General features: G+C 35.7%; 1 protein-coding gene across 1 annotated transcript; it reads right to left on the bottom strand.

Moving 5' to 3' along the window:
• Window positions 1-214: 214 nt before the first annotated feature.
• On the bottom strand, window positions 215-18,384 carry LOC309803863 (dual specificity protein kinase CLK4-like; the record flags this gene model as incomplete). The annotated part of the gene is made up of 13 exons (XM_082620705.1): window positions 215-365; window positions 451-541; window positions 1,264-1,343; window positions 4,157-4,239; window positions 7,015-7,144; window positions 7,395-7,489; window positions 7,696-7,862; window positions 7,955-8,071; window positions 11,024-11,090; window positions 11,487-11,577; window positions 12,628-12,763; window positions 13,304-13,390; window positions 18,224-18,384. 13 exons carry the CDS (start codon window positions 18,382-18,384, stop codon window positions 225-227), a joined length of 1,446 nt encoding a protein of 481 aa, XP_082476831.1. The 3' UTR covers window positions 215-224.
• Between the last annotated feature and the right edge of the window lie 1,989 nt (window positions 18,385-20,373).

Genomic DNA, 20,373 nt, shown 5'->3' with positions numbered 1-20,373 from the left:
ATCTCAAAAAAGGAAAATTAATTTTAGCTTTTATATTTCATTCATTATCAAGACCATATTTGCTTAACAAGATAATTATGCGATTGATACAAAACATACAGCATTTACACTTAACTGTACAAAATAATTTAAGGTTTATAAAAATATTAGAATGTTTAGAGTTGACTGACACAGTCTTAAATCATCTCTTCTAGAGAAGTATAGTAAGACCACTGATTTCCATTTTATTTCTTTTTTAATAAGTCAAAGAAAGGATGCTGCAATGCTTCATCCAAGGTAATTCTTTTCACTGGATCATATTCTAACATTCTTTGAATCAGGTCAAACAGTTTCTCATGTTCTTCATCATGACAGAGCATAAATTCCTGAGGGGAAAAATGACTTTGTTTAAGAAAGACAATAAAAAATAGTTAAAACAGGTTTTTTTTTTGTTTTTTTTTTTTGTTTTACCTTTAATGGTTTGCAGTGTCCCGTAACATATCTACCAGCAGAACTACGTTCCTCCCAATCTAGCTGATTATGATGAAAATACATCTGTTTCCTATAGGAAAGAGAAGTCTGGATTAAATTTTAAGAAAAAAAGAAACCCCAAACCCACATTCTTACCCTGCCCCAAACAGGGGATTGGGGGAAAAGATGGAACCATAGACATCTCTCTATATATACATAAACATACAATTTCTAAAAATCTCAGCAATAATTATATCGGATACCTTATATGGTATTTTTCCTAATCTTGTACCCTCTGAAGTTTTAGTATCCCACCTAAGTTGTACCATATGTGAAACAATGCCAGCTTCAAAAACAGAGGTTCCTAGATCCATTCCTGTAAATTCTGATTTCACTAGATCTGGAATGGGGCTAGAAATCGTTAACAATTCCCTGGATGACTTCTGCGGTGAAGCTATGTTTTGAAACCACTTATAGTATTCTTGTCCAAAGACGTACATGTGGTTTGCAACAGTCTGGAATTCAAATTTAGATAGGACTCCAAAATCAAGCTCTTTTTACTACTCTATGTATTATTTTTAAATCAACCTAGGAAAACATTTATGCAAAGGTTAACCTGAGTATAAAAACACCACTTTATTTACTGGATCACAAAGTAAATATTGCATTACTTTTCAAAAACTTGACTTCATGAAAAAGAATTCAAAATCTACAGTCTTTGGAATAAGCAATAACAACAAAGATGGGTTTTCTATAGTTTGAATATAGGCCACTGCATGTACCCAATAAGGACTTTAATCTTAAAAAGCATACCTTGTTTTCTGAATCATGTGTGTTGGTATGGGTCCTAATATACGTTCCATCATTGCCAGGTGTTCTTTATTATCATCAGTCTAAAAAAAATAGGAAAAAGAAACTTAGCACTTTCCATTTCCCTACACGCACATAAAAGGATAACACAAGAAAACAGTGTGTCCGGGACTTCCCTGGTGGTCCAGTGGTAGAGAATACACCTTCCAATGCGGGGGACGTGGGTTCGCTCCCTGGTCGGGGAACTAAGATCCCACACGCTGCGGGGCAACTAAGCCTGCCCACCACAACAAGAGAGCCCGCGAGCCACAAACTACAGAGCCCACACACTCTGGAACCCGCACACCACAAGTGGAGAGAGAAAACCCACGTACCGCAACAAGAGAGAAGCCCACGTGCTGGAATGAAGACCCAATGCAACCCCCCCAAAAAAGTAAATAAATAAATGTTAAGAAAAAAAAAAGAAAATAGTGCCTCCATAAAAGGACTAGATTAGACAGCTATACAATTTATATTACACTCTACTTCAAAGATGGAATAAAACTGAATGAGCTACACTGATTGTCTGATTTCTGAAATGAATTGGTAAGGTTTGTAGAGCTGATTGAGGAACAACTTTTTAAGTATATTTTACTGAAGTACAGTTGATTTACAATGTTCGAATAATTTGTTTAATGTAAAACAGAACAGTTTTTCCTTATTTGTATTACTTGCACTGTTTAACTGAGGGATGACTGGGAAGATTACCAATAACCTGGCTACTCATTTTATCGGTTGCTTAACTAACCTCCATTACCCAATGGATAGCAACTTTGTAACACTAATCCTAGACAATAAAAATACAGTCCCAATAATTCTTACAACAACCTTGAGCTAGGAATGTGGGAACATAACTTTCAAAGAGGTTAAGATACTAGCTCAAGCTCATATAGCTCATCAATGAGGAAACCTGAGCTGTGAACCCAAGTCAAAACTCATATTCTTAAATTACACAGTAACAGAGCTTTGGCTAAAGTCGAATAAATTGTTAAACTAAATGGTACACTCCTAAGCAGAGGCTGGAAAGCTTCTTCTATAAAGGACCAGATAGTAAATATTTTAGGCTTGGATGGTCACAGATGGTCTCCACCACATATTCTTTTTCATTTTTTAAAGCAGGCATCAGATAGGATATAGTTTGCCAATCCTTGCTCTGAAGAGCAGAGTCTATGTGCAATGCTTTTTAAATCCATTAACTACTGTGCCTAGCACACTGCTTTCAAAATGTTCTTAAGTCATGACAGGAATAAATAATACAAGCTCCATTATCTTCAAAAAGTTCCTTAGTTGAAGACTATTTTGGAGGGTGGAATTAAAATATAAACCACATCTCAAACCAAAGTTAATAATCGACGCTTAAGGTCTCAGAATGATTTACAATCATAAAACCATCTGAAGGATTTTATATGTGTCAGAATGAAGAAAGCATGCACTGTGCTCAACTTTTTCCTTGACCCTATAGCTTACTACCACAAAACCAGACACCACCCCCTAGAAATGTCCGACAGCTATGTTCTAGATATCAAACTTGTCTACAAACTCAGAGTACTTTTAACAGATCTCTACGGAGTAGACAGAAGTTTGGTGAGGTGCCCCAGAGCGGCGAACACATATATTCTGCAACAGCCACCTAAGTGACTTATAATTCATCACAGCTTCCTCCCTCCTCATCCTGCATTGCCATAACCTCAAAGCAACCTTGACAGTATTAGCCAGGAACTTCCTAACCACCCTCACCCCATCCAACAACACACCTTGATCAAATCACAACCCTCTTAAAGTTCTCCAATGGTTACACCACTTGAAGCTTTCAAGACTTTTAGTTTTCCGACATAAGCAAAATTATGAGGAAAACAAGTAGAGACCTAAATAACATTTTCTCCTTTTTGTTCTGCCAAGTAAGCCAATAACTATTATCATTGCATAGAAAGAACATTTTAATACCAAAAAAAACAGGAGAGATAATTTCTAAATGAAAGCCAGAACGGCAACCCTACAAAATCATTTTCATTTTAGACCGGTCTACATTTGGAAACCACTGACTCCTAGGATAAAACAAATACCTTTCTATGGCAAACAAGTCCACTATGAATCAGTACTTGCCTACTGACACCATTTTCCTATTTATCCAAGACACTCCGGCAGCACTATTCATCCTTCCTCAACTAGAGTAGCTTCCTTTATGCCTCTTGCATTTATGAATACCATTTCTTCCTGATATGGCCATCACACACTCTAGTTTTCTGACAAACTCTTACTCTTCCTTATAGCTTGGATTAAACTCCCTATTCCTCAGTGATGCCTTCTCGAAGGAAACTTAACCGTTCACCTTTTCTGGGTTCCCTTCTACATTGTTCCATTATAGCAAGTATCATATTGTACTGTACGTTTTCCCATGTCTATCCTGTGTATGTCTTCCTTGAGGAGAGAGATGCTGTCTTTTCATTTTTATACACACAGTGCTTAGAAATGTGCCTAGGGTGTCATACATGCTTAATACAACTTACTGTTTCTGAATTCTTTTAATAAAAGTGCAACATAACCAGCGCTGAATTAAAACTGACCATAGTAACACTAATGTAAATTTATGAAGGAGCATCACAATAAAATGGATCATATGAAGTCAATATGAACCATGTGTTTAAAAGCTCCACATGCAGAATGAATTATGACCATTCACTGAGAGTAGTTCATTCAACTGTGGTTTTAGAGAAGGATGACTATTTTGCACATGGAAGTTTACATCTTAAGAATAATGACACTATGGCAACTTTCCAATATGGAAACCAAAACTTTAACATGCCTTTAACATTAAAGCTCATTATGAATCAGTAAGTAACATTTACTAAATACATACCTGAAAGACTGTGAAACCAAGGTAATATTCAATAAGAATGCAACCTATGCTCCAAACATCACATGGCTGAGACCAACCCAAAGCTATTTAAAAACAAAACCAAACATTTTATTAGGCAACAATTTTTAATTGCCAATACACAATATCTTTTCCTATGTGGGTGCTCTCTTTATATAGCCCATTTAGGAGAATATGATAGTAAATTCAGGGTTTACATTTTTAGTTTTATACCAAACATGATTCAGTATGCTTTCAGAGTCCTCCATATCCTTGTATCAACTTACAGTATTTTAACCTGGGGGAGGAGGCATTTTATGGAAAGTAAGAGGGGTTAGCAAATAGTCCATAGTCTCTGAATTGCTTGTGCAATGAGGAGCACTGTTATACCCACTTAACGGTTGTTCTATGAAATTTTACATTTTATTAGTGCAAACATAGGTCAATAATTATCCTCAGAGTGTAATTACTAACCCCTTATCAATTACCATCAGCTTGATATCTGAGTTTATTTCTTCCATTAAAAGAAATAGTAGTGTCACCTAAATTATGTAAGAATTATAATGGGTATTATAAGCAGTGTCACCCATAAGCAGAATTATACAGATATTTAAAGTTCACATAGAGAGGTATCTATATATGTACTTTCAGGTTGTCTATACATGATCATATATTTTCTCCTTCAGAATTCTCAATAGTAACATTATTCAGAAAAGAAAAAAACACCTAGCCTTAAGTCTTTATGTATTTAGAAAGGAAAAGAGTAAACCTAAACCATACAGATGTTTTAACCTTTTATAGATTAAGTTTTTAATAAAAAAATAATGTACAAATAAAACCTACTTTAAAAGACACTTCAATTACTTTCAGTAACATTACTGAATTTAAAGACAAAGGAAGAAACAATATATTCAAGGAACTTGACTATGATTTAGCCATTTTTGTTAACCCTCATGGTACTTATCACTTGAACAAAAGGATAATGGAGCATGGTTTCTACTTACAGTAACACATACAAAATCTGCAAATGATAGAGCTTGGATCTAAGATGAAAGTTTTCTTTTCCAGCCACTCCTGTCTCCCAGTCCAGCTTTCTCCCAAGTGACTGTAAACTACCTCATTCTCTTATGGCTCAGCTCTCATACTCTTTGGAATTTCACATCATTCACTTTGACCAACTTCTGTTTACTACCAACACCCAAGACATGAGACCAACTGCCCTCCTCAGTGGTGGCACCTGACAACATCTTCCTCTTCAACCTAATTCTGCCTTAATCCTCAGGAGTAACACTTCACAAACACACAAAGAACCCTTCTAATCTTCCCATCTGTTCATTTCTTTTCCTAAACACCAATAACCCCAATTTCAGATTTATATCAACTATCCCCAGCCTGGCCACACATGGGACTGTATTATTACTAAGAATCACTGTATCTTACGCAATCTAGGAGGAGGCCATTAACTAACTGTAAGATACACCACTGTTTTATGAACCAATAACAAAGAAAAAATGCTGTTTTGTCTTATGTTTCCTCACATGTTAAAATGTGGAGAAAAATCTTCTTCTTAAAATTGATAAAACACAGCAAGTTATCTCTTTTTAAGCTCTGAAAATACCTCTCTGTCCACAATCTCCTCCCACACTCTTTTCTTTTACCTTCATTGCAGGCTTCAGTCCTCAACCATGAATACACTTTCTAAACTACTGCAACATAGCAGCTTCTTTCAGACCATACTAAGCAGAAATCCTAGTAACATCAATCTCAAAGATGAGCTCCAAACCTGTGCTATCCTATGTGGTAGCCACTAGCCACATGTGGTTATTTAAATCTAAAAGTTTAATTAATTTAAAATTCAGTTCCTCAGTCACACTGGCTATACTGAAAGTACACAGTAGTCTACATGTGGCTACTAATGGCTACCATGTTGGATAGTGCAGATATACAACATTTCTATCATCATGGAAAGTTCTACTAGCCAGCACTACAAACTATTCTTAATTTCCTGTCCCTTTTACTAATTCTTTACTCTAGGTAAACATCATTAGTTTGCTTTCACACTCATATTCTCAACTACCAAGTCCTCTTCGACAAAAGGTAAAAAGTGGAAAAGACTGATTCCACAAAGATGTTTTACTAGCCAACCTCGGTTGAAACTTACTTTTGGCAAAGTAATATGCTTATACCATTTAACTATCTCCCAATATCACCTGATCTGAATTTTTCCCACTGTCTCCAAGCCCCCAAATCCATCCCTGACTTCCTTGCTCTATCAACATGACTCGGTCTCGAACTTTTAAATTTTGAGGCCTAAGATGTGCTCTCCCTCACTGAGTTCCCTTTTATTAATATTGAAAAACCCTGCACCTTAACTAATTTTCCTTTCCATGCTTTCCCATGTCAAAGATGATCAAAGAAGCTCTCCTCTTAGACTAGCCCCTCTTTCTTCTCCTCTTAACCTCCATCCACCCTACATCTAGACGTCTGCCAGCCAAATCTTTAGCATTTTCCCCAGCACCATGCTTTGTGATGAGACGAAAAGAGGTGCCCACATCGCTTCAAAATCACACTGCTGTCATGGACTGAGCCAATACAGCTTGTTCTCTTATGATCTTGTAAGACTGACTTGTTCAAAAAGAACCACCACCTGGAATATCTTTACAGATGATATCACATTTTTCCCACTCAGGAAAATTATTTATAGCAATGTCCAGACAGCTTTTATGAAAACAGAAAACATTTTCTGTACACTGCTAAGAAAATTACAGCTATCCCCCAACTACCTGCCCCCCAATAAAAGCTATAGAGAACAAAAAATCTCTTTTTCAATTAAAATATCAGGAAGTCTGGTATCTACTAACCCAAAATGACCTCTGGAGCTCTGTAATGCCGTGTAGATACCACAGTGCTATGATGTTCATCATCGTATGTTGCACTTCCTAAGTCAACAATTTTGACATCTGTGTTTTTCAGTGTGCGTTCATCACGTTTCTAGAGATACAGTTAAGTAAACACAAAGATCAATAAAGATATGAAATATTTTATAGCACTATCCAAAAGGCTTGCACATGAATTCTCTTTTTGATTTTCAAAATAACCCCATGAGAAAGGCAAAGGATTACCCTTTTTGGGTTAAACGTCAGGATATAATAAGCCTCAAAGGTAAAATTCCTCATCCAAGGATCACCAAGCTAAATTAATTTTAAAGACAACTACCAAAATTAAAACAAGTGTAACTTACCATTTTTGAATTATACTTGACTACATAGTCAGACTCCACAAATAAAATATTTTCAGGCTTCAGATCTGTATGGGTTAATTTATTATGATGCAAAACTACAAAAGAACAAAAAGACATTATTAGTTTCACTTACAAATGTAATCTGTACCGCGGGAAAGGAGAATTAGTAGTAGAGGTAGGGATCAAAAGTGGTTTCATCTTTACTTGCAACGTGCATTTTTAGTGACAATGGTTTGATATGTTGCTTGTCCAATAAAACCTTTAATTGACTGGTATTTAAAAATTTAACAAGTATACTTACAATTTACTGACTGACAGATCTGATATGCCATTTGCCTGATATGGTCAATTTGAAATGGCAGAAAGCTATTTTCTTTCATGAAATCATAGGTACTAAGTCCCAGGAGTTCGAACACAATACAAATATGACCATGATGATCAAACCATTCTAGCATCTGGACACATCGGCTGAAACAGATCAGAATACAAATAATTCAGTTCACAGAATTCTGATTATTTCATGTAACATAATGGATCACAGTTCCAAGTTTCTTACTTACAAGACATTATTGGGATCAGTACTATTTAAATGCTCCAATACTTTGATTTCTGAATGAGCTGCTTCACGATATGGTCCCACATTTTTTGTGATTTTCACTGCTACATGTATGCCACCCCTTAAAAACAAAATGAAAATGGTAAATGTACAGAAGGGCGTTGAAGACATGTATCCTCTAAAGCAGCTGTCCCCAACCTTTTTGGCACCAGGGACCGGTTTCATGGAAGACAAGTTTTCCATGGTTGAGGGGAGGGTGTGATGGTTCAGGTGGTAATGCAAGCTATGGTGAGCAGCAGATGAAGTTTCACTCGCTCGCCCACTGCTCACCTCCTGCTGTTAGGCCCAGTTCCTACCAGTCCACGGCCCAGGGGTTGGGGACCCCTGCTCTAAAGCATCATCTTGTTAAGTACCAATCACTCTATGCTATTTTCCTAAAATAATCTTTCAGGGTATATTATAGCAGATCTATAAACATTTTTTCAAAACATTTTGACAAAATATACATTATACAGAGTGATGATTTCTCTTAATACTTAAGAACGTTAATGTTTGTTTCCAAAAGTTTAAATTGACCTAGATTTTATAAGTAGTTTTTTTTTAAAAAAGGATAAAAATATAAACCTTGAAGATACTACTGCTGAAAACATTCACTCATTCGCCAGGCTAGACCGAATGTGCCAGATGTTGCATTGGAATCACTGTTAAAAAGAGCTTGTCCCATGTACCTCACAGTCTAATGGAAAAGACAGACACTTGAACAACTTATCATTAGGTTAGAAGTGCCTGGTATAAGGAATAGAGAGAAGAAAGAACCTAACCATCAGAGTTAGGGGAGCTCAGACTTCTTCAGAGAAGAAAGACAACTATCAGTTTGTTAGATAATTCTGGCAAAGGAGACACCAGCAATAAGTCATCAAGCCAAAAAAATGTTTAGTGCATTCACGGATGCGAAGAGGTATAAATAGCAACAACGTAGGGCAGCGTGTTTTAGACCGGGGCATCTGTAGTACTTCCTAAAAAGTACAGAGGGAATTCCCTGGTGGTCCAGTGGCTTAAGACATGAGCTTTCACTGCCGTGGGCCCAGGTTCAATCCCTGGTCGAGGAGCTGAGATCCCGCAAGCCATGTGGTGCGGCCAAAAAAAAAAAAAAAGCCGTAAATGATTTTGAGGAAAAGGATTTCCAAATCTTCAGCTTCCTTCTGTCCTCTTTTCTAAACCTGATCTTCTTGAATACAAGCCAGCAGTCAACCCTGAATTTTTCACTATGGCCTTCCCACATTACAAAAGAGAACCCCATGCACGTGAAATTAATATGGCAAGGTTTGTGCCACAGGCTGTTTATAAAAAAGAAAAAAAAATTCTTTGAGGCAAAAATTTTTCTAGTGGCTGGATAGCAAACCTATTCCGAACTCATTTCTTTTGACAAGGTCCCAATGAAGTTGTGGGCTGATATATAATCATCAAAATAAATTTTTAATGATTTATCTCCCTATGATGTATAGCATATATCTCAAGACTTAAAAGAATTACTATAAAACTGCTGTGACAAAACTTCTTCTAGTCTCATCTATTTCATCATATGGACAAGTTTTCTAACTGCTAATAAGCTATAAAAATGAACAGTGCTAATAGCTATAAAAATGAAAAATGGATAATGGTGTTAGCTAATGCTACTATAGTAATCATATTGCAGTATATAAACGTTCAAACCAACGTTATACACCTTAAACTTATAAGCTTTCATATTACTTGTCAATTAAAAAAAAAGAAAAATGGAAACTTAATGTTAAAACAGTAAGATTTATCTATGGACACATGAACTCATTTTTTTAAAGGCCCCAACCATCTCGATAAAAGATATATTTACAATTACATTGTATGTTTTAGGTCTAATAAGTATCAAAATTTGTAACAGATTTGTACTTGATCAATTGAATACTCTTCATTGGAATATCTCAAATACTCAAGTCTTGGAACCTCAAGAAATTTTTAAAAGACCTCAATGGGACAACTAGTGAAATGTGAATCAGGTTGTAGATAAGCTGGCAAAACTTGAAAATACATATAACATGTAAATATAGAGAATGATTAAACGCTGTAAAATGTTAACATTTGTGGAATCTGGGTGAAGAATAGATGGGAATTCTTAGCAACTTTCCTAAGTCAAAGTATTTCAAAATATCTTAAAATTTTACTTTATGTTCACATTTTTGTCATAGAGAGGAAAGGGTGATAATAAAAGACACTTAGGATAATATATTCTTTATGAAAAGTGAAGTAAAAGTTAAGTTCAAGATAAAGCATTTCTAAGTATTCAAGAAAAGTTTGTTCATGGATGACAGGAGGTATCAAGCTGTTGTATTTAGATTCCCCCAAACATATTTAGAAAGAGAGATATGTTTTTTTTAAAAAAATCACCATTTACAATAAGCTGGAAATTACATCCTCAACTATTTTATGATGAAAAGTATAGATGTCAATTTAGAAATGTGCAGTTTCCAATAAACTGTTGTAAGACGTTCACTTACAAAAAAATTTGCAACCGCAGAATAGAGATCCTAGAGGAAAACATGAAAATGAAGCAGAGAGGGTCAAAGAACAAAAAGTTTAGTATAACTCATTAAAGAATCTGGACTTTATTCTGTAGGCTTCAAGTAATATAATTTTTTTATAGTTTGAGAAGCTAACCCTAACGTGCAAATATTATCCTTTGGAAATAAAAGTTTTTGAACCAAGAAGATTAGACATGCTAATTTATTGTCTCTGCAATTCAAAAGTAGGGTAAAGCACTCCAAATCTCTTATAGAAAGCTAAGGACCTAAGTTCTGGGAAAGTCTTCACTTGAACACTGACATTAATTTCCATGAACTCCATCTGATAAACATTTTCAGCATTCTTGGTCAAAATCCATACTTATGGTAAATAAATCGTACACAGTTCAAGAACTTCTGAATACTTATACCTCCCAGGAAAACACATAGCTACCACTTAAATTCCATTTCATCTAAATTATGGATCCTTCTCCACCAAAAATATCAGAATGTTCAAAAAAGAAAAACAACAAACTTACATGCCATGATCAATGCACTCTACAACTCTGCCAAAGGTCCCTTCTCCCAAAGTGTTCACGATTTCATCTAAAGTGAGGGGGGAGAAAGAAGTGTAAGTACCTGAGTACAAATTATCAGTTATTCAAATAATGAATGCTTAAGTGTGGAATTTTTTCAAATGCTCTCTATTAAAGCATAATTAACGTTCCAGCCCTCAAATTATTTGATTTTCAGATGCTACAAAAATAATGTAGATAGCTATCTTTCTTGCTCTAATCTCAAATTCCACTGATTATTTTGGAACTTTAGAGTAGAAATATTTAAACTCTATAGAAAAGAAGAAATACAAAAGAACAACAAACAAACCCACAAAAAACAAAACAAAAAAGCAATGAAGAGTTCTTTAGCCCCCCGCTGACAAACTATTCTTAAAAAGATTATTCTGTCTGCAAAGTTTAAAAAGTGTTGAAAAATATTCTATACATCTTGCTTTTAGAACGGCTCCACTTTGACAGATAAGGTGACCCTCTTCATCATCTTCTATACTCCTGGATCTTTTCCTTTGGTGGCTCTTCTGGAACGGCAAGTGGGCAGCACCAAGATCGTCCAGCCAATCAATATAGCAGAGTGAATTCAGGGCAGAATACGCAATTCATTCAGCGGGGAGATATTCAGGCATTCAGATAAGAACCAGGCCACGAAGAGTTGGCAGGAGCAAGTTCAAATTCAGTCCCCAGAGATTCACAGCACACAGTTTATGTTACAGAAGAAAAACATGGCAAGATTTTCAGATAAGTTACTTAAAGTGGCAATAGAAAAAACAACACAATTGTCTCTAAAACACTGACTTAATTGAAGTCTGAAATTTAAAGAATGCAATGTCATGATCTATTAATCTCGTTATAAAATAGCCTATGCTGTGAGTTGAGATGTCTAGTTTGTCAGGAAAATGTTTTAAAACGTCAAGATTAGCTCAAATTGATACTTAGCAATATTTTTAAACATACTTATTAAAATAAAAGGGGAAAATAAAGGCTAATGTCAATGTTTGATCTAATCAATGATAGTTCTACTGAAGAAAACTTGGGGAGGAAAATAATAACTCATAGTTTACTGCAAACAAGTGAAGATTCATGAGTGTAAAAAAAAAGGCAGGCTTTCTGGACAATAATTTCCCCTTCAGCACCCACTTTCAGAACTCCAATGGAACTAATTGCAGATTGTGCTATACACAGGGTAAGTATCCACCAGTGCAACTTTCTACATTTGTCTCCAAGTACTGGGAAAGGGGTTTCTTTTAAAGTAAAAAATGTTTAAGATGAAAGAAAAGATGGGTGCTTCATCTTTTCGTATGATTATGTTATAAAAGATAAAAATATTTTTAACATTAAAATCAAGAACCTCATGATCTGGTCTGCAGAAAATGAGTAAATGTGGGCAAATGAGGACTAACTAATAAATGCAGATTAGTTGTAAGAATTTGGAAGTTTCCTTTAAGGATTCAAGTAATATAAACACAATTATATTCATATAGTATTATAAACTTTTTCAAACTTATTGGCTCAGTAAGAGCTTTTACACACAAATAAGTATCCACCCAAAATAAAAACAAAATCAATCATACCGAACGTGACTGATTACTTGAACATTGTCTATTACGCTTCCTTTTAGGACTGCTTCTCCAGCTTCGGACTGAAGATTTACTGCAGTGGATTCGATAACTGCTTTCAACGTCTCTGTGATAACGTCTAGGAACACATCTTTTGCAGTAATCATTTCTGTATTCATCAATGTTAGGAACATATATTTTGCAGTAGTCATTTCTGTATTCATCAATGTTAGGAACGTATATTTTGCAGTAGTCATTTCTGTATTCATCAATGTTAGGAACGTATATTTTGCAGTAGTCATTTCTGTATTCATCAATGTTAGGAACGTATCTTTTGCAGTAGTCATTTCTGTATTCATCAATGTTAGGAACGTATCTTTTGCAGTAGTCATTTCTGTATTCATCAATGTTAGGAACGTATCTTTTGCAGTAGTCATTTCTGTATTCATCAATGTTAGGAACGTATCTTTTGCAGTAGTCATTTCTGTATTCATCAATGTTAGGAACGTATCTTTTGCAGTAGTCATTTCTGTATTCATCAATGTTAGGAACGTATCTTTTGCAGTAGTCATTTCTGTATTCATCAATGTTAGGAACGTATCTTTTGCAGTAGTCATTTCTGTATTCAGCAATGTTAAGAACATATCTTTTGCAGTAGTCATTTCTGTATTCAGCAATGTTAAGAACATATCTTTTGCAGTAGTCATTTCTGTATTCAGCCATGTATCTCCGGTCCTGATAATATCTCTCATTCAAGAACCTTGCTTCTAAATAATGACTGCAAACACATTAAAGGATTTAAAATTACTCTCTTCATTCTAGAACGCTTTAACGTTTAACCACATTTTAACGTGGTTAAAATAAAACATTCTCTCAAGAATTCCTGGTTTCAACAGCTAACTCAATAAAAGAAAAAAATACAAATTGATGAATTAGAACTTATACTTAACTCACAAAACTTAAATAATTTTACTTTAACCAACAAGCAAATGGGTACATATATCTCTATTAATATATACTGCTATGAAGGAACAAACCTTGGGTCAAATCATTCAACATATTCAGTGTTTACTTGATTAAGTGTCCCTTTACCTTCTGGTGAAAGTTAAGACCAAAAATTCACAAAACTGCTCTTCTGAAATTCATCAATCTTATGATATATGCATCTGTAACTAAGCTCTCTTCCTTTTTGCAGAGCCACACACAACATGAGGCAGGCAAAACAGGATTCCTTTCCTTCTTAATGTAAGTTAGGTATCTCTGGCACACAGAGTTCTTGCACGAAGGGTGTATTAGAGCTAAAAGGAATCTTAAATATATTTCAGGCCTTTCATTTTACAGATGACTACACTGAGATCCCTAGAAGGAAAACGATTTGCCATGGTTGTAGAGCACATTCTAAATCCTATTGTATGTGCCAGTATTATTATACACACCACCTATTCCATCTCCTCTCCTCTATTTCGAGCTTCCTGTATCTTTCTGAGAAATAGTCAACACAGTTTTTGAACGCTGCTTCATGTGCCAAAAATATCCAAAATATATGCCCCTCAAATGAGAAAAGGTTCTTGTAATTGCTTGCTTAGGATTTCCCAACCCCCTACTTCCCTTTGCATTTTGAATTTCCTGTCACTCCTGCTTGTGAAATAAACAAGAATTCAGGGAAAACAGCATCATCTGGTGCCATAGTGCTTACCTTCTTTTTTTATTTTTTTATTTTTTTTGTGGTACGCAGGCCTCTCACTGTTGTGGCCTCTCCCGTTGTGGAGCACAGGCTCCAGATGCGCAGGCCCAGCATCCATGGCTCATGGGCCTAGCCGCTCCGTGGCATGTGGGATCCTCCCGGACCGGGACACGAACCTGTATCCCCTGCATCAGCAGGCGGACTGTCAACCACTGCACCACCAGGTAAGCCCCATAGTGCTTGACTGCTGAATCTACAGATCCCTTTGAAAATCTAATTGAGAGGTATGGGCCCTCTCCCCTAAGAAACGCACAAATGCGTAAACAAATCTTGGCAAGGAATTTCAGAGATCATGGACCTCAGGAAGTCAATGGATTCCAGTTAAGCAGCCTTGATTTGATGGAAAGAAAAAGACAGAGCCAACTGACCCAGTTTCCCGTCCCCCTCTCTACCTGGGATGAGTATCCTTTTCAACAGTGTGAAGCTTCAAGAGGGATGCACGTGGAGCACTGAGGGAGAGAGGGGACACCTGCCCAGTCAGACACACCAGCTAAAATAATCCTGACAAGCAATGGAGTGACAGATGTTAACTAGACTGCCCTCACTAACCTCGTTCTTTTTCCCAGAATATGTTGTCATTCTTTTTGCTCAGGAGGCTGGTTTATGCAAAAATAAAGGAGAAGCATCTCTAAAACTGCTACTCAACAGGGCTGGCATCAAATCCAGGCTGGGGAGATGCAGAAGCCCCCTTTCCCCAGTGTCAGCCTTAAGTTCTAGCCATTGGAGAAACAACTCAGGATATTAGGGTCTAAATCTGGGTCTAAGTCAGGGATCTGATCAGTTGCTTGGAACCGTTAAGGGAGAGATCTACAATACGTCAAACTAGAAATTACCATACTCTAAAGGGCATCTGTTTAATTCTGTAAGGCATCCTTCCCATAAAAGTCTAAAATGTATCGGAAAACTCTAACACTAATAATCCTTAGCTGGACTAGTGCATGAAATTAGAGCTGCTGATAATCCATAAATAATCTATAGAATAACAAACATGGAGTGAAGTAATACTATGAGGATAAACTAAAAAGATGAGGACCTCTTCAGCCTACAACAACCGAGCCTTAGAGATTAGATAAACAAAGTCTACAGAATTATAAAGGCTATATGGACAGAGTGAACAGGATGAACAGACTGACTGAATTTCTAAAAAGAGTCACTGAATGTCCAGTGAATATTTCACTGTAGTTCTTTAAAACAGCCAAGACTAATGAGGTTATGGGCATTCGTTTTTATTTCCACACAGGTCCTGTGGAAGATAAAAAATATATGAGGCAAAATCCCTGCCAACAAATAACTGTTCAATTTGAGATTACTCACACAAAAATCAAACAAAACTCAACCATGCAGGAAATGCCAAAAGCCTGGATATGAGTGCTTAGGAGAAAAAACTCATAATGCTTAAAATGGTCAGGGAAGATTTCGTGAAAAAGAAGGGAAGAGTTGCATCTTACAGGGACATCAGGATTTGGATAAAGTAGGAAGTAGAAGAAGTGCCAGGAAAGAAAAATGGCATATTACCATCTTACATTTATAGAGTACTTTTAGCCAGAATGGTTTAGAGATGAGTTTGTCTACATGCTACTTAGGAAATAGTAAGTAGACAATTTCAGCAAGAGCAATTTTCACATAGGGGAACATAGGCAAATAAATAAGCTGGGAACAGATCATCCAAAATCTTGCATGCCAGGCTAAAGGGCTTAAAACAGTGTTTCTCAAAGGGTGGTCTGTTTATTAACAATATCGAAATACTGAATTTTTAAAAATGAAGATCCCTGGACCCCAGGTCAGACTCACTGAATAATCTGGTACTATGCATTTTAAACATACCTCCAAAGTGATTCTATTCACACTAAAGTTTCAGAATCACTGGTTTAAGGCTTGATACTCTATGTTACAACAAGACATTTAAGGATATAAAATGTGTTCACAGTGTTCACAGCCACATCAGTCTTCCTGTGTAGAATTAATTGATTAAGCTTGTAGGAAGGGAGCAATTCACAGGCTACTTACAAATCAGAAAGAAAAGACACTCTGAAATATATAAGAAAAAAGGTAAGATAATTGATCTACAATAAAAGCGCTGATAAATCATAAGAAAAATATGCTTTAATAGAAAAAATAGGCTAAGAATACAAAAATAATGTTCACAATCAACTAGATTCAATTAAAAAAATACTCAAGTGTTCAATAAGCACATGACAGAGGACAAATTCAGCAGAAATTTAAACATTCAAATGAAAAGAAAACACTATTCTTGGCATTTCAAAATAGACAAGACTGGTGACAGCATGTCGTAGGGAGTGTAACTTGGTACAAACTTTCTAGAAAAATATGTGGAAAAATATGTGAATATGTAGCAAGAGCCTTATAAGAGTTCACACCCTTTCACTTGAAACTGTCCCTTCTTAGAACCTATTTTCAGGAAATATTCAGAGGCAAAGATTTGTATACAAAGATAGTTTTCAGAAGAAATAACTTTACATCCAAATGGGGGACTAGCATCCTACCAAGAGTACCTTCTTTATATGCTTCTGTATTTTTCAGTTTTTTTCCTATAATTTTACAAAAAAACACTCTTATAAAGTTTTGAATCTTGAAAATGACTATTAGATTACTCCAGATTACGGAGAGCAATTACCACCAGACATCTCTGGTGCCAATATCAAAGAAGAAACTATTGGCCTAGTGGTTATTGCACTGACTCAGTATCATCTTTCTGTGGTTAATTATGAATATGAATAACTGTTCATCATTCATATCACTTCCTTTCGACACATACAATGCATAATAAATCCATGAATGGTTAGTACTATATGTTAAGCCTTACAGAGTATTTTGTAGTTATCTTAATATAGGGTACAGATATTCTTGTATAATACATTAATTAGCTCAGGTCATTGAAATCCTGGCATAGATTCTCCCTCTTCCCTCCATATGATAGTGTGTGAAGAATGATTAGCCTGCACTGATTAACAACAAGCTCACTGTTCTACAGAACAAGTCTGTTTTGGCATGGAGAAGGAAAAAAATTGCATACTGTTTTTTAAAGTAACCCCAGTTGGCTAATTTAGAAAGCAACCTGGCAAACAGTCTCAGTGGAACATCTGCACAAAACAAGGAGAAAACATAGAACCAACAAAAACAAATGAGAAAGGGAAATTAATGGAGGACAGAATGAAAGAAACTCTATTCACCTAGGCTTTGTTTAATCATTTAGGAACTTGAAAAATTCCTTCAATTCTATATAAACGTAGTACCTCCAAATTTTACACGGGTAAGAATACAACAGAACAGGACACATGCCATTGGAAATTTTTATTGAGGCCCTTCTTACAACAGCCAAGCTTCTAAAAATCCCAAACATATCCACTGGCCTTATCTACAAATATAACCTGTAGAATACAGTATAAGCAACTAATCCCCAACACACTTTAACATTCTCACACACCACATGCTATTTTTCCATCTGGATGAAGTCTTCCCCACCCTTCATTAACTCTCATTTGTGGAACCCTAAATAAGTGCCCCAATGTACAGCTCTCCCTACTACATACAAGTTAAAGGCACTCACTGGTCCTTTAATCACTTACTTAACTGTCGTGTGTCTCATTTCCCACAACTATATTACTGGCAGCTGGGACTCCATCAACTGTCTCCTACAGCTCCCAAATGGACACAGATATGTGAGAGCAGGAACTCTGTTCTATTCACAGCAGTGGCTAGCATATAATAGGCACTCAGTAAATATTTTCTGAATGAGTATTTGTTGACTGATTTATAAAACAATCTGACAGATGAAAGTTATATAAGCTAATGACAAGTCATTACAACTATTAGTGTTAAAATGGTACTAGTTCAAGCGTAATTTACCAATAAGATTCTTTAAGCTGGTGATGTGGTTGACAATATCTGTTCTCTTGTGTACTACTGTGGGATCTCCTCTTCTGTTTGTGCCTTCCACTGTAGCTTTCATGTCCCAGGCTTTCTCTGTTATCCCAGTCAGGGCAGTGAGTTCTGTTGGAATGACTCATCTGTTAATGGAAATGAAAAGTGAGTTGTGGAATTTACAGATGGTTATATTTAGTAAATAAAATATTTCACATTACTATTAATTAAATAGAAAAACCCCAGCACATGGGGTCCTACAGGTTCTAAAATCTTCGTAGGTAATGGTTCCCAAGGCATGGAGGCACTGTCCCACTGGTATGTCAGATGATTCTAAGTGGCATACACACCTAGCACTAAACGATAACACTGTGAGACCTGAATGCATTTTCTTTCCGTTCTTCTGGATAAATTCTCAGCTTGGTGCATATCTTCAACTAACACTTGCTAACTGCCATTTTTAAAACAAGAGTCAGGATTCAGGCTTACAGCCTTCAGTAGACAACAATATCTAGCTAGAAATTAATAACTTTTTTGGTTTTATTTTTATCATTACCTTCTTTCTATGGCAAATTATTACTAATCTCTTAAGTTATTGATATAATCAAATTATTAAGTTATTGATGTTAACTTTAAATGTGAACTAATTTAAAACAAATATCACAAGTGTCATGCAGCTTTGTTGAAATACTGTGATACAAATAACTGAAGTCAGAGAAACACTTAGGGATAGAATATAGGAGATGACTGTTTATTTTCAGATCATCCTGCAACCATTCTTAAAATTAAACATATTTGTTATAGATCTGGGGTGACTAAAGAAATGAACCTATAAGGATGAATAGGGTCACACTGAAATCAGATAATTGTGACAATTCCTTGACTCCATCTACATCCTCACAGGTTGCATTCAGGATCACGATCTGTGTTCTAACAATGCCATCCCTATCTGCCTCTTCCCATCTTAATTCTTTCACAAAGCAGTTAAGTTTTTAACAGTGATGTCCAAACTGTTGAAGAGGGTGAGGTTCACAACTCAGCAAGGAGCTGAAAACAGGTAAAATGGAGCAAAACCAACTTAGTTAACCTCCTTCAGTTAGCCCAAATGACTCAGTAACAAGCAGACAAATTCAAGTAAAAAATTTAAAAGATTTCAAATGAATTAAAAGACTTTAAAATGAGGCATCTCCTGGGAGGTATTCCCTAAGAAAATGTAGGTATCATGCCATCAGGGACCGAAGCCACCAAATATTTAGATCTTTTAACTCACTTCTCTTGTTGATTCTTAGGTCCAACAAAAATCCTAAAACTCGAGTCAGGGTTCTCACTGGAAATTGATAAGTGAGCATTCTGATTTACATAGTCATTTGAATATGGGAAACTGAAATAAATGACATTACAAATTAACCTGAGCCAAAAGACCATCAGAAAAGCCATCAAAAAAATTATATTTCTAGTGGAATTCTTCTAACCCTTCAATTACCCAAATTATATTTTAACCACATAGGAACTCTTTAAAATTGTTTAGTTAAGCATTCTTAAATCATAGCAAGCAAAATTACAACATCTGATGACTGAGGTTTATTACTATGATTATTATAATGCATTTTTTGCAAAACACGTGTGTCTGCTTCAGTTTTGGTTTTTTCCTTCTACTATCAGTAGGCCATAACTAGCTCACCAAGGCAGAATTCTTAAATAACCACAGTTATCAATATGCAAATATTAAAATAAGCATCTTGGGAGAGCCAAAGGTTTTTATTTCTCTAGCCAAGTTCATTACTTTAAATTTAATTCAGCTGATAGGAAGCCGTCCCACCCCAACACTACTGTTCAGAAATATTTTCTCAGGAGGCCAAGAGAAGAATCCCACATCCAGGTTATACAGATTAGGTTCCTTCGCATACAAAAAAAGAGAAAAACTAGCTAGAATTATCACACTATTTCTTATTAACAAAGAATCCTACATGTTAGAATCATCGGACATCCTTCAATAAAAACATCAGATACAACAAACATCAGATGTTTATATCCATCTTAGAAACCTGATTCTCTACTGCCCTTTAACACCCTATATTACCCGACAATTTGATGTTATCTATATAAAAATATCTATGTAGGTTAAAGTTATGATT

This window comes from Mesoplodon mirus, assembly GCF_964341445.2.
Source record: "Mesoplodon mirus genome assembly, chromosome: 5".
Classification (NCBI taxonomy): Eukaryota; Metazoa; Chordata; class Mammalia; order Artiodactyla; family Ziphiidae; genus Mesoplodon; species Mesoplodon mirus.
Note: the sequence above shows the minus strand (reverse complement) of the source record. Positions and strands in the feature narration are given on the sequence as shown.